We start from the raw sequence: 14,490 nt of genomic DNA on the forward strand, positions 1-14,490 counted from the left end.
CCATCCTATGTAAGGTCTGCCAATATTTTGTATTAATGTGCGTGAATTACCAAAATAAGTTTTCCTTCAACACTACATTTCTAACTAAGGAACCATACTGGATATATCCTTGAAAAGCAAAGGTAACATTGTCAGCTGTAGTACCACATTGAAATGGCAATTCTACAGATTTACCTCGGGAAAACAAGGACTAGCTGAAGTCACTGAGATCAAGATGGTAGTTTATAAAGCCCATGCACAGAAAGACTCCTTTCATAAAAGATCTTTACGTTATTCACATAAACTCACAGGTTTTGTCAAGACGAAGTTCCCTCCACCACAGGTCCCTCACTTCTAGGGTAAATCTCTTTCAGGTATTGCACAATTATATAAAACAGGAGAATCCATAAGATGTTGACAGGGCACCTTTGGGATGCCTTTTGCACTTCAAGCACTCTCCAGGGCACTCCTCCTTTGCAAGGGACGGAAACTAAAATCCATAGCTTCAACTCATGTACTTTGCACTTCACACAACTTGCTAGAATGATCAGAAAATTACATCCGCATCACCTGCTTCACTGATGCACTTCCCACATTTCCCACCTCGTGTTAATACAAACACAGTAAAGAATGGATAAAGAACTGGCCCTTAACTGGTGTAAAGAGTCAGTTCATGTCACCAGCTGTCACACTGCGAAGAACCAGCAGATATCACCATGTGGACCTTTTCTCCTTCCTCCCCAGACCATAAACAATTCCTCCTAAAGTCAAACTGGAGTTTCTTCTGTACTACATAAAAAGAATAGAGGCTTGAATAATGAAATATAGAATCCTAGATTCATATCTATAAACATTAGCCGTAATTGCAATAGTGAGAACTTAATATAGCTCTGGATTTCATCAGGTTGGTGAACACCCATCACCAGTCTCTAGAATACATCAACACATCTATTCACAACAGTTTTTTATTATTTGGCTAGATCTGATCCTGCCACTTTGATCTGGCTGGTCTCAAAGTGTCTCACCAGACACCCATGAACTGACCAGGTTTCACTCATCCACGCGGCATATTGTCAGCTGCAGGACAGGACAAGCAAATGTCCTCAGTTAAAACAGTCACAGAAACAATGATGACAACTCCTCATTTTTTAGCTCAACCTGTCATTCACCTTTGCATCAAACAGCTTCAAGGTACAAAAAGTAGAAAAAGCTTTTAGTGTACCTTTATGACAATATTGCCCCTACTTCCTTTTTCATTACCTCTTAGAGTGGAGAACTCTTTCATGTTCATCACTATTCAAACTTGTTTATGATGCCTACATATCTAAAACAGAAAAGCAGAGGTATGCAAGGCATAGGATTTGCATGGTACAAGATCTCCAGGTGTGCCCTCTAGAAACACAGATTACTGCAAGGCAGTACTGACAAGGCAGATGAGCCAGGGGTGATCCAATGGCCAGAAGTCTGGCCACGAGAACGTCTTCTAACGACAACACATTTACAAAGGCAGGTCTTGCTAAGCAGACAAGCAGCACTCTCTTAACCACCTTTGAAAACACCACCTTTGAAGAAAAAACTCATTAATTCACACTGATAACTACACAGTAGTTTTGGAAGGATACCTACCGTGGTAGGAGGAGGAAACAGTAAGGACAGCTGGGTAGTGCCATGAGAGAAACTCAGTCTTTGCTGTGATGAGAGCCTTTGCCCTCAATCCCACGTTCCTTCTCAAATATGTCAGTCTTTTACAACATTATATAGAAATGAATATCACTGAAAAGGAAGGAAGGAAGGAGACACACATGATGTGTAATGTGGTACTGCCCGGTGGGCATAAAAGAAACACACATCAGGCATTTCCCATTCTCTTCCATTCAGTGATATGCATAAATCCTAATACTGCACCAGCACTGAGAACAAATCATCCCAATCAGCCAATAGGTACTGGTTGAACACTGCGGGAGTGTAGCATGGAACCCAATAAGGAAGAGTTTCAAATTAAAATCCACTACACTGCTCATGTGTAAGGTCATGAGCAACAGAGGGACCAGTCCCTGGATCGCTCTGACAGGTGGATTTCATCCGCATGAGTGACGTGATGGGTATGTGCTCTGTAATGAACATGAGCCCAGTGATGTGACGGTAGGGAACCATCGCTAGTCCTGTGCTACAGGAAGAAGTCTGATTTAGATTACCCCACTTTCTGTCAGTGTTAGATGTGTGAAAATCTAGGGTCTGGTTGTCCATACACTCACATCAATTGTATGCAGATTTTATGCAGTTACTACATTTTCAGTGAAAAAACTCCTGATTTATAATCATTTTAAGTAGGAGGAGGATTAAGACTAAAATATCTCTAGTGAAATAGGTGTTCAAAAAGTTTAGTGAATAATTTGCTATGAATAATTAATTTGAAAAAATTGGTATTTTTCCCTAGTCCTGAACAGACCAAGAATAGAGTGTGAATGTTTAACATTTATATGCTACTTGCAATTATTTGTGAACTACATCAAGTAATTTGTGGTCTACACATAACTCAAAAAGGAAATTAGGATTGTTAAATAAAATATAGAATTACAACTCCCATAGCAAATTATGTCTTTTGACTAATTTATGTAATGAGCTTAGCTAGTCTGCCCTTCATGGATTTCAAACTGCATGTTCAATATCTGCAATTATCTGTGCAGGCAGCAGTTATGTAAGTCATCTGATCAGTAACAGAAACACTACCATGTGGGATGCAGTCAAAATAGCAAAACCAGCACATTCTACAATTTCAAACAATTCAGAAAATACCGAAGCATGCAGTTAAAATTTACAGCTGAGTCTTTTTCGTTCAAAAGCACAGGGGTAGGCAGCTTTTCCCCTCTTCAGTAAGCACCACTGTCTACAGACATAAATGGAAGAGGTGGTACGAATGTGAGGTGTTGCTTGTTCTTTATTTTTGTCCAGAACATTAAGTGTGTTGCTTAATGTTTTTAATAGGTAAGCAGCACTGATGTGTTGCCTGAGGTTTGTCACTGGGGCTGGAGAGGAATGGGGTGCAGCAGGAGAACAAGCAGCTTAGCACATGTGAAAGAAAGGCTCGGGAAAGGTATGGACATTGACAGCCAGTCGAGACAGCTTGAAAGAAGATTTGGTCTGATTTTCAGGTTGGATAGGATCCCCTGTATTCCCTTTTTTGAAAAATGTTTGAAGGTAGGATGTGAAAAACTAAATGCTGTTGATCAAATCACCCTAATGATAGTTGCTGACCCCTAGTTAGACCAAACTGTGGCCTCACTGAAACATATGGGAGCTTGGTCTTTAGCTGGGACGGAACCAGGATTTCACACTTGATCCTTACAATCGAGGTTCTGCTCTTCCTCTCTGTTCTTATTAAATTGTCTTACTAGGCCCTCTTCCTTCTAAGTCTAACTGCTTTATGTCTCGGCCCCTTTACTCCTAGACATTTTTATCTAGCCAACTGAACAAACCTGAAATAAGCCCAAATTTGACACAAACCAACTTCCACTGACTACTACTGCTCATTATAACAGGCTGTCTCTTGTTGTTGGTGTTGGATACTCTGCAGAAAAGAGTGAGAGGGACTAAAGAGCACCATAAAGCATGCTTAGAGCAAACAGCCCACTGCTAGGATATATATGACATCAGCTAAAGTGATTCCTAAAAAGTTTGCCCTAGGTTTGGCACAGTAAAGCATGACTGTCAGCAGTGGGCATTTCCTTACTATGGGAAAGCAGCTCCACTAAACTGCAGTGCTGCCTACCAATTCTAGGTTGTCTGACACACTGAGAGGGAGATAGCAATCTGTGAGAAATATAAAATAAAAAATAAGTGCTTTGAAAATATACCCAGATAATAGATCAGCCTCTCCTATTATCTGCTGCCTTCTACCTTTAACAATGCCATGAGTTCTGGACATGTTTTTTCTTTACAATTAATATTTTTATTGTCGTCATTTTCCCTCTCCCACCTCCTTATGTTCTCTTACCACTTTATTCAGTGGTGAAGGTGACAGTTTTTAAATCTGAGAGGTACTGAGAGGACCAAAAATTCATATTCAATCACTGAAATAACTGGCCTGATTTTCCTCTGCACATACAAATCTTCTTTTGCTGCAGAAGGAAATGATTCTGATGATACTCCTATTCCCATCCATGTAGTACAGTTAAGGCTATTGAAGCTTGTGGTATTATGTCCAGGTTAAACTGGTGCGTTAAGAGTGAGTCTAGTTATCTGCATAGTGGTAATGATGTCTCCTCTGTGGTCATGGATGGAGACATCAGGTACCTCCTTAGTTCTTTCCTGCACAGAACTATGGCTCCACCTGCACTTGCAACTCCTCCCTTCAACCCACTTTGTCTCCTTGGTGAATCTATCTCATCAGAGCCTGTTGTAACCCTTTATCATGAGCACATGGGTGAAATTTGACAAGTGGGGTGCTGGTTGCTCGGCGGGCCGTTCCCTCTCCCCCACTCACATGCACCCTGTCACTGTAAGACAGGCCACACTCCCTCAGCCCACACTCCCTCAATCCACTAGTTGCTCTTTTGCTTTGAAGAAAATTGGCAAGTCTACCAGAGGAAAAAGGCAAGTTTTGTTTGCCTTAAACATTAAATACAACACAATGGTAAATGCTGCCAATTTTAACACAGAACTAGTACCTTCAGTTCTGTTTGCCTGACAATTTGAATGAAAAGCAAATGACGTTCTGCCTGTGAATCAAAACCTCTCCTACTTGACTGAATGTGTCTGATACCATGGTAAAGAAAATACTGGTGAGTTTGAAGGCAGTACTGAAATGCATAATGCTAGAAACACAAACTTATTTTTTTCTAAATAAGAAGATGCTTTAATAAAAGTACTTTAATGAAGTTGCTTTAATGAAGGACTAATTGCCTCTAAGTGATGACATTTGAAAAAAGATGTTACAAGCAGCTTCTTATTCAGAAATTAGCAGCCAAGATCAATAAACAAAACATAAAATGTAGGCATATTATTGATGCAGATACTGATGCAGATAATGTAGGCATAATACTGCTATAAAGGGCTGAATTTGGTGAAGAAAGCTGATGACATAGAATAGCTGATGTTAATTCTATAGAGGCTGACTTCAAGTAGCTAGTGTTCAACCAGTTTGGTTTTTATATGGCCTTGAAAGATATGCCAACTATAGCTGCTAAATCCATATTGCAATTAGAAATGGTTACCTTTGTTGATCAAAAAAATATGAAATGGAAGAAAAGAAAAATAACATACCATGTTCACACACAAAACAAAAAGAGCTATATCAGGGACATCAGGGAAGGTGGAATACTATAACAACACATTTTATATTGTTATACTATTCCACCCACCTTAATGGAGAACCCTTCGGTGTGGCTACGCCGTAGCCTTTCGAATCCAGATTTCCTCCCACTTTCATGGTGTCACATGGCTTTCGTTGCTCAATGTATTCATTCATGGTGGACTCCAGCAGGAAGGCAAACTTGCCCTTGGATTTGCGGACACGAGCTACTCCCTCTGCAGTAGTCCTAGTGAACACTGATGGCTCTGCTGATTTCATGTAGGTCCACATCTTTTCATACACTGCTATTTTTGATCTCTGGAGAAAATTAAAAAGAAGTTAGAACAAAAGAATGTTGCAACATTTCAGCATGGCACTGTTCAAAATAAAATCAATCATACTTAATTTTTCAAACAAATGTGGTTGGGAAAATCATACTTGGATAAGGATTTTCTTTGAATTCCATGATTATTTTAAAAGAAACAAGAAATACCAATATCAATGCTATTGATTGAATACTAATCTGAACAATCATATATTAATTTTAGGCAAAGTTAGTCTCTAACAGTCACAATAAAATAACTGCAAAGCTAAGACCTGAATTTACTGTTAAATAAATGCAGTTCACACAGTCAAAGTGTTGTAAAGTGAGTTTTAGGAAATTATATATGAAATAGATAACCACAATAAAGCTGTATGGGAAAGAGAAACAATAAAATAATCTCCCCATAAATACTGAGCTGAATCTTGAAGCATTTTTCAGCTCTAACACTGACTTCTTACACCATGAAAACCACAATAGATTAAGTAAGATTTCTGCTTTCAGCATTCAGAGTCCAGAATTCATTCAATTCGCATTCAGAAAGGCTGCACAATGTTTCAAGACATGATTCACAATAAAAGCAAATTTGACCAAATATGCTATTAAAGGAAACAAAATGCCCTTAGCTTTGTCTTAAAGAAGTATTAGGTATGTTTTTAGAACTGCAGTATCAGTGGATTTATTTTGAAGACTCTGATCCTGCAAGTAATTGAGTAAGAAATGTGCTTGCTCAAAGACTGTGCAAGAATTTATGACTTAGAGTGCATTAGTTAGAAATTCCCTGTCTGGGAATGCATGGTGTAACCACAAGTAAAGACTTAAGCAAAAACAAAACTTAAAAAAAATAAAACCAGATAAAATTTTCATTGGAAGGAAGGAAGGAAATGCTGTCAGGCTGAGAAGCTTCCCATGGTCGTTAGATTCATTCAACAACTCCTTTGCTTCCCCCAGCAACAGGGATACATACATGCAAACCAGCAGTGCGTCAGCTGAACACTACACAGTCTTTTTATTTAATAACAGATGGCACTTGTCTTCTCTTATGCATGCTGCAAAAAGGACTTTTTAACCAAATGCTCAAGTCAGCTTTTATTTGAGTCAACAGGAGTTTCTAGCCAAGCAAGATTTGGTCTATGAGCCCATTCCTACGCTGTGCTGAGCACTCCAGGAAAATACTCATTATTATAAAGCCCCAAAACAAATGGCCTTAGAATATTTAAACAAATACCCTATAATCTAGGTATTATTTAAATTGACAATAGCTTTAAAAAGCCTGCAACTGAGCCTTTGTATAGGTAAGAGTTATTTCCCTGAAGCACTTCTTTTTACCAATTACTGAATGATTGTACTTGAACTTGAAAGTAAGTGGCATTTAACCAGAAATGTTCAATAAAAATACCATATAACAGAACATGATAAATTATCCTTGCTTTTTTAGCTTGTCAGTATGCATCATTTTATCTTTCTGTCAAATATAATAAAATTTAAATTAACAACAGCTGTGCATGTCCATAATCGCACCCTGTCTTGTCACCCTCTCTTTCCACTGTAGTCACAGCTACTTTTCATTTACATAATAGTGGCTGAGAGCAGAGTGTAAGCTAAGCCACCCATGTATTCTTTTTGCTTTACACTGGTGTAATTTCATGGATTTAATTTTACAGAAAGAAAAAAAAATGGAACAGAGCAGTAGTGAATCACGCGTCATTTCAAGAATATTTACTTGCCTTTGTCTGCCTTCACTTCACTTCATTTTTTACATCTTAACATCCATATCATATTCTTTACAAAGTAAACATCTAACAGGTCACTTTCCTTCAAAACTAAAAGCACGCAGCACATAAAATAGCTCTATTAGTAAGATGAAACAATGCCCTATATCAATTGAAAAAGGTTGCATTTAAATCTGTTTTTTTAGGATCTAGTTTCCTTTGCCCATCAAGAGACAAAAAACCATGGCAAGTCTAACAAGGCATCTTGCTCTGTAAGAAAATTTTCTTCTCCCAAGCTTTCATTTGTTAACATTCAATTTCTACATGTCAACCCAGAGTGAAAACTGAAGAGTGAACCAACAGATATTCCTTATTATCATATGAGGAAACATCGCCGCTTTCTCCTGCAGTCAGCCAGGCTAGGATAATTTTCATTTAGGGCTTTTCTAGTAGGACTGCTAAAACTAAGTTCTTTTCCTCTTGAGCAAGTTGCTCAGAAAATGCAACTCTCGCTGCGTCCAAAACAGGAAATAGGTAAATAGCTAATAGTATCAAAGTCTTCTTTTGCTCTATGTTGGCTATAAAATGACTCTTCCCTTTTCTGTTTTCAATCTGGAATCAAAGCAGACTGAATAGCTGTTCAGAGTTTCTGACATTTTGATCAGAAATGATCAAACGATGAGAAAATGTCCTGAAGGCTCATATCTTCAGCCAGATAGTAATCACTGGCAGAAAAGTTACACGTGACTTTAATCCCAAAACTGATGATGTTTGCTTCCAACCACGAAAAACATTAGACCTGAGAAACAAGTCTTCCCTACTATTGTTTCAGGCTAGGTTTTAATTTATGTATTATGCAAACAGTGTTTGTGCAAATATTGTCTGTCAATGATATTTTATCTTTGTCCCTGTTTTGTGAAAAATATTTTTAGAAATAGTGCATACAGTATCATTAACAATCACTATACTGTTGCAGAGATTAGAAATCATTTGATAACAGGGCCTCAATTACAGCATTTTTTAAAAAGTGATCAACACAGTCTAAATCTTGATAAAGGTTCAAATTTTGCATATGCAACTATATTTAGTATCTTTAGCTGCTTTTAATGTTTCCCTTTGTATTTTGAAATAAAGGAAATAAATAATGAGAACATTGATTTTCCTTCTTTTTTCTCTTAACCCTTTAAAATTAAAGTGAAAGAATGGCTGTCATTATAGATGGAGAATCTTCTCTTTAAGGAGAGATCTTGCATGAAATATTGATTCAAACAAAAAAGTATCTGTGTTTACAGGATGATTTAAAAGAATCATGAAATTTTTGTGACCAAGACTGTTTTTATGTCAAAAGACCCGACCTCATTACTTCAAAACAATATCTTGTAAAAGTGTTTTGAAACTCTTAAGAAAACAACTCCATTCCTTTGTTCTGTACTATTTCCTTCGGAATTAATTTTTGCATCATCACCTAAAAAAACTGCAACGACTGGATACTCTTGAAAATACAACAAGTTAATAAATCCAAAGTTAAATAAACCTGCCTGGTCTTCAGTATCATTTTAACTATCATCACAGCTTCATTCTAGTTGAAAGAACTATTCATACATATATATTGTGGTTACCAGTTCAGCTTGTGATGGACTGAAACTGGAATTCCCAGAATTTAATACCTAACTTTCCACAAATTGAGCTAAAGAAGAATCTATGGGTTAAGCATAGATGAATATAAATAACGAGTACTGAGTGATCATACTCTTTTCAAGAAAATAGGAAATCTGGCCATCTCAGGATCAAAATATTTCAATTCTCAGATAAGCCTCCTATATCATAATGCCACCATTTTTATAGACATCTGATGTGAAATCAGGCCTTTTAGGGACCACAAGCTGAGTTTCTACCACTTGGGATAAAAAATAAGGCTCCCAGAGAGCATCTGTAGTGTCATATTTAGGTGTACACCAACACCCTGGCTATAGAAGAAGACAGGTGTAGTTAGAAACCTATCACTGAACCGTATCCGTTAAAAAATGAGGTACCAAGCACCCTAGCCATTTCAGTGGGATCCCTCTAGAGTTGACACAAAGAGGAAAATACTTTAAAGGGTGATTTATTTCAACGTAACACACTTGTCCCATACAGGATGCACAGGGGTGCTTTTCTTTCTCCAGTGTTTACAGGAGAAATCCAGAAAATTAGGTTAGACTAAACTCCTTGGACAGCTTCATTATGTGAAGGCTCAACCACTGTGTGTTGGTTAAGTGCCATTTATGTCTTATAAGGCATCACCTTTTTACAGCTAATAGAAAATATTTGCAAGTTCTTCTATGGGGATATCTCTTGCAATAAAAAGGTTATTTCACTACAGACCTTTTGGGAGACACTCAGCAGCTGCCCTTGAATTGATACTGCCTATGGTTCACAAAACCCATCCATAATTTTGTTAATGATTCACTGAGTTCAGTTTGGCCAAACTGAAAACAGTTAAGGTCTGTGGGAGTACCTACCACAGCACAGACCCCTTTCAATTAGACAATAAGAAGAAATTATCACTCTGTCTTCCTTTCTTCTAAAAATGCCTTAAACTGCACCTTTCAGATAAATAATTGTGCTGCTTTGGGCTGGGATAGAGTTAATTTTCTTTCTGTAGCTAGTATGAGGCTATGTTTTATGATGAAAACAGTGTTGATAACACAGGGATGTTTTAGTTTCTGCTGAGCAGTGCTTACACAGCGTCAAGGCCTCTTCTGCTCCTCACCCCACCCCACCAGCGAGGAGGCTGGGGGTGCACAAGAAGCTGGGAGGGGACATGGCTGGGACAGCTGACCCCAACTGACCAAAGGGCTATTCCATACCATATGGCATCATGCTCAGTATATAAAGCTGGGGAAGAAGAAGGAAGGGGGGGACGTTCGGAGTGATGGCGTTTGTCTTCCCAAGTAACCATTACGCGTGATGGAGCCCTGCTTTCCTGGAGATGGCTGAACACCTGCCTGCCCATGGGAAGGAGTGAATGAATTCCTTGCTTTGCTTTGCTTGCATGCGCGGCTTTTTCTTTCCCTATTAAACTGTCTTTATCTCAACCCATGAGTTTTCTCACTTTTACTTTTCCAGTTCTCTCCCCCATCCCACAGGGGAGAGTAAGCAAGCGGCTGTGTGGGGCTTAGTTGCTGGCTGGGGTTAAACCACGACAACAATTCTGTGTAGTTTCCAAGGAAGGATTACTGGCTCACAGCATTTATTCAGAGCCATGTTCAAACACTAAACTCACACCCGTTCAGTCAGCTAGGCTTAACTTTCGTCTACTAGAAACATGAAATAAAGCAGGAGAGACTGTTTATTACATACTCCTTGTGATGTCCAGCTCCCTGTTTTCCAGCTGGCAAATGATGAGGATTACATACCAACCACACTAACACAGGAAAGCAAATGAAAATGAAGTAATCAATACAGACAGCACAGACATATGAATGGCTATTTAGGCTGTTTCCTAATACTCCAGCCACATCACCCTGAGATATATTTTCTATTTATTATTAATCTGAAAGTCAGCAAATTAAAATATGCATTTCCTGCCCACCACCCAAGACCAAAAGCAAAATGCACACAGCCAAATCCATATGTAGAAACAAAACCTGAAAGACTCCATGTTATCATCATAGGCTTTCAATGCTGCACATCATTTCAGTACTGTAGCTTCAGATGAATCAATAGTGCAATGCTGCTTTAATTATCACTGGCTTCAGTATCCCTCGGGTCACTTCTTTTGCCCACTGTGACAGGATCAATAAGTTTTCCACAAATTAAAATAACTGAAAACTCCAACAAATGGTGTTGTGGGGGTAAAAATGTAGCTAAAGTATTGCAGGAGTTACAAACTATGTTAGACATAATTGCAAAGTAACATTATTTCACCCCTCGCAAGCATCTGACAAGAGCAGTGGGTAGGGAGAGCTGCTCTAATGGACATGCCAACTTACTCTGAAGAACTCTTTGGTTGACCCTGAGTCCAGTGTCCCGTAAGCAATTTCGGTTTGTTTGGCAAGGTCTTCTGCACTTTCTATGGGTGAGACCATTCGCTCAACAGTCAAGAAAGCAGCGAGGTTAGCAGTGTAGGATGAAATAATGATGAGCGTGAAGAACCACCAGACACCTCCAACAATGCGACCTGAGAGGGATCTAAACATGAATAAGATAATGCACATTTTCCTGTCTCTTAAGCCATGAAGAGAGAGAGAGAGAAAGAGAGAAGGCACCATTATTGCTGAACATGTATCACTAAGTAACAGTCAATTGGAGGGAGATCATTTGCATTTTAAATACTAATAAATACTTTTTCTCTTGAATCTTAATGCCTACATTAAAGAGTCCACTGTATTAATAGGTATCACACACATACAGAAGTTTGAATTCTCTTGAACAGTAATCCCAGTGTTGTTGTTATTTCAGAAAATGCCTAACAGCAAAAATTTTGTCAAAAACACTGGATAGGTAATCTCTTTTTGGAGAAAAAAGTAAAGCATAGTAGCTGCAAATCAGTAGCTTTTTCTGCTTCTTCTTCTTCTTAAAAAAAAAAGACACAAAAGGCTTTGCACATGGATTATGTTGGCTCTAGGATTAAAATGTTCCTGTCACCCAAATTTATCAAACACTCTACAAGCTACTGCAATCATTTGAACTTTCACATTTTTCTTATTTAAGAAGCAAGCATTTTGTGATAACAGATATTTATGTTAAGTAAAAAATTATATTTTCCATTTTAATACCTGTAATTTGATGAGAAGCCTGTTGAGGAGTAATGTACAACCAGTCTTAATCAGTAGCAGTTTTACTGCTAACTTCAATAATAGCAGAGTTAGGCCAATGCTGAACACTCTCAAAATCTCACTGTTAATGGCTAAAATTAAGTATTCAAGTTTGAAAGAAAGGGTCATAATATTTAATTAAGAAGTTTTAGTTACTGCACACTAATGTTGCAGAACATCTTAAAAGGTTGAGAAATTCAGGACTGGGATCATATATTACATCTGAAGCACCCACTCTGTAAGGCATAGCTTAGCCATACAGCATGGCTTCTCAGAAACAGATGGTCAAATATTCTCCCTCTCACAGACAATGATATTCTGGAAGCAGTGCTGTAGAACTTGACAGGGAACAGAAACGGGACAGTCATTCATGCAAGGCAAATATTCAGCACAATAGTGTGCATTTCATAATTGTAATACAATGGAACTAATTTAGCAACAACATAGTTCCTCTGAAGTCAGCTCAGTGGAATTGCCCCTGTGTGTACCTGCTGCTTCTGAGAGCTGTTTGCGGTTTATGTACATTGACATACGTAAAGTAATAGTAATGACTGAAATTCAAAGCAGATTCTCTGTTGTCCTTATCATAGCTATTAAAAAAGAAAAAAATAAAAAGGCTTCCTAAAGAATGAACTTCAAAACACTGCCAGGAAAATAAATGAAGGAAGATTTTATGCTTCAGTGTGGAAGATAAAATGCAAATGTAAAAAGATTTGACACAAACCTTGGGGAAATATCACATCCTTGTTGCATAAAGGCACCCAGGGAAAACCAGAGGCTGTTGAATATGCCAAACTCATTGGGAGGCTGGTCACTGGGTCCTTCTTTCCCATCCTCTGGTTCTTCTGTATGCCACTCATATGGGCTAAACCTGCTAACTAGGAACAGGACCACACTGACACCAATGTAGGCAAAGACTATGCACATCCAGATCTCATACGCCAAAGGGTCCAAGAAGGAAAACACTCCTGGTTTAGATTTCTGGGGCTTTTTGATCATAATGGATATCCCCAGACTCATAAAAGGCTTAGAAAAATCAATGACCTCTTCTCGTACCAAAGTGATGGTCAGAGGCGCAACAGCAATCTCTGCTTTCTATAAAGAAAAAAGAAATATAGATGTATAGATTAATTGGAGTTGGCTTATACAGTCAGCTAAGCAGCTAATTCCAAAGGTATGTCATTAACATCAGGACACTGTGGCTTAAATGTTCTTCATACCATCTTTCTGTTGCTTTCTATCACAGTCTATATTTACACAATATGCTTTTAGTAAAACATACATATTACAGGTTTTTATTTTACAGAATTACAGAAATACTTAATTTTCCTGCTAAGGAGAAGACTCTTAAATCTTATAGAGGTAGGCAGCAGTGTAGGTAGATCATTTTAGATATTAATTTAGATTTAAAATAAAGGATTTCAAGGAAGAATGAAAAATGAGAATGATGCTATTGTCACTGAATGTATAGAGATTTTTTTATAAGATCCCAGAAACAGTCATTTATTATCATATTTTCATAAGATACAATCATTCTTTGAGGGCAGCCAGTTTATAGACTCAAGGAAGTTCCAAATAGCATGAAGCAGCAAAGGTGATTAACTATTGCCGTGATGCCACAAAACTGCACGCAGTTGTCTTGGGGAAAGATAGCTCAAGAGGAATGAATCAGACTTTAAACAGTGCAAAAAGGCAAGTATACAGAAAACAGCTGTGCAAAATCATGCAATAAAAGGATAAAAAGTGTGCTGAATCCATTCCCATTAGAGACAGGAATAATTTTTAATATGTTTCTCTAAGATGTTTAATAATATGTTTAATAATGTGTTTAATAATATTTTTCTCTAATGTGTTTAATATGTTTTCTCTAATTTTAATATGTTTCTCTTTTCAGAATGAAGATACCGGTCTTGAATGAATCGTTATTGATGATGATGGTGATTACGGCTGCTAACAATGATGTCTGCATGAACTAGAAGGTATTGTAGCTGTGCTAATGGGTCATTTCTGTCATTAGGGACTCAACATTACATTAAGGTTTGCTCCTTGCCTTGCCTTGCGTTGCCTTGTTCGACTTGCCTTGTACGCCAAAGCTGTCATTACAGCAGTACCTAAGGTGGGAACTTTAAGAGGAACTGGGATAAAAGATGCCCCGGTGGGAGGGGAACAGATGCAGAAGCTGCTGAAACCTTTCTCCTGTTCATCATCATGGTGCTGTACCTAGGTGGATTCACAAAGCAGAGCCTGTGCTCTGTGAGCAGCCTGGGCTTCTACACAGCTCATGGGCTAAGGAGGGTAACAGAGCATATTTTGAGAACACTTGGTGTTGGCTGCAAATAAGGTAGACTCACAACCTGCCTTCTGCGGTGGCATTACTCTGCTTCAGGC

General features: G+C 38.2%; 1 protein-coding gene across 3 annotated transcripts in view; it reads right to left on the reverse strand.

The window, feature by feature from the left end:
• GRIA4 (glutamate ionotropic receptor AMPA type subunit 4) overlaps positions 1-14,490 on the reverse strand; it is a 238,433-nt gene that overhangs the window by 36,760 nt on the left and 187,183 nt on the right. For all 3 annotated transcript variants that reach the window (XM_075491019.1, XM_075491016.1, XM_075491018.1), the window contains 3 exons: positions 12,827-13,197; positions 11,278-11,476; positions 5,340-5,587 (listed from right to left, as the gene is read on the reverse strand). In XM_075491019.1, coding sequence (XP_075347134.1) covers positions 5,340-5,587; positions 11,278-11,476; positions 12,827-13,197 — 818 coding nt within the window. The remainder of the gene's footprint in view (positions 1-5,339; positions 5,588-11,277; positions 11,477-12,826; positions 13,198-14,490) is intronic.

The sequence above is a fragment of the Mycteria americana genome, chromosome 1, assembly GCF_035582795.1.
Source record: "Mycteria americana isolate JAX WOST 10 ecotype Jacksonville Zoo and Gardens chromosome 1, USCA_MyAme_1.0, whole genome shotgun sequence".
NCBI lineage: Eukaryota > Metazoa > Chordata > Aves > Ciconiiformes > Ciconiidae > Mycteria > Mycteria americana.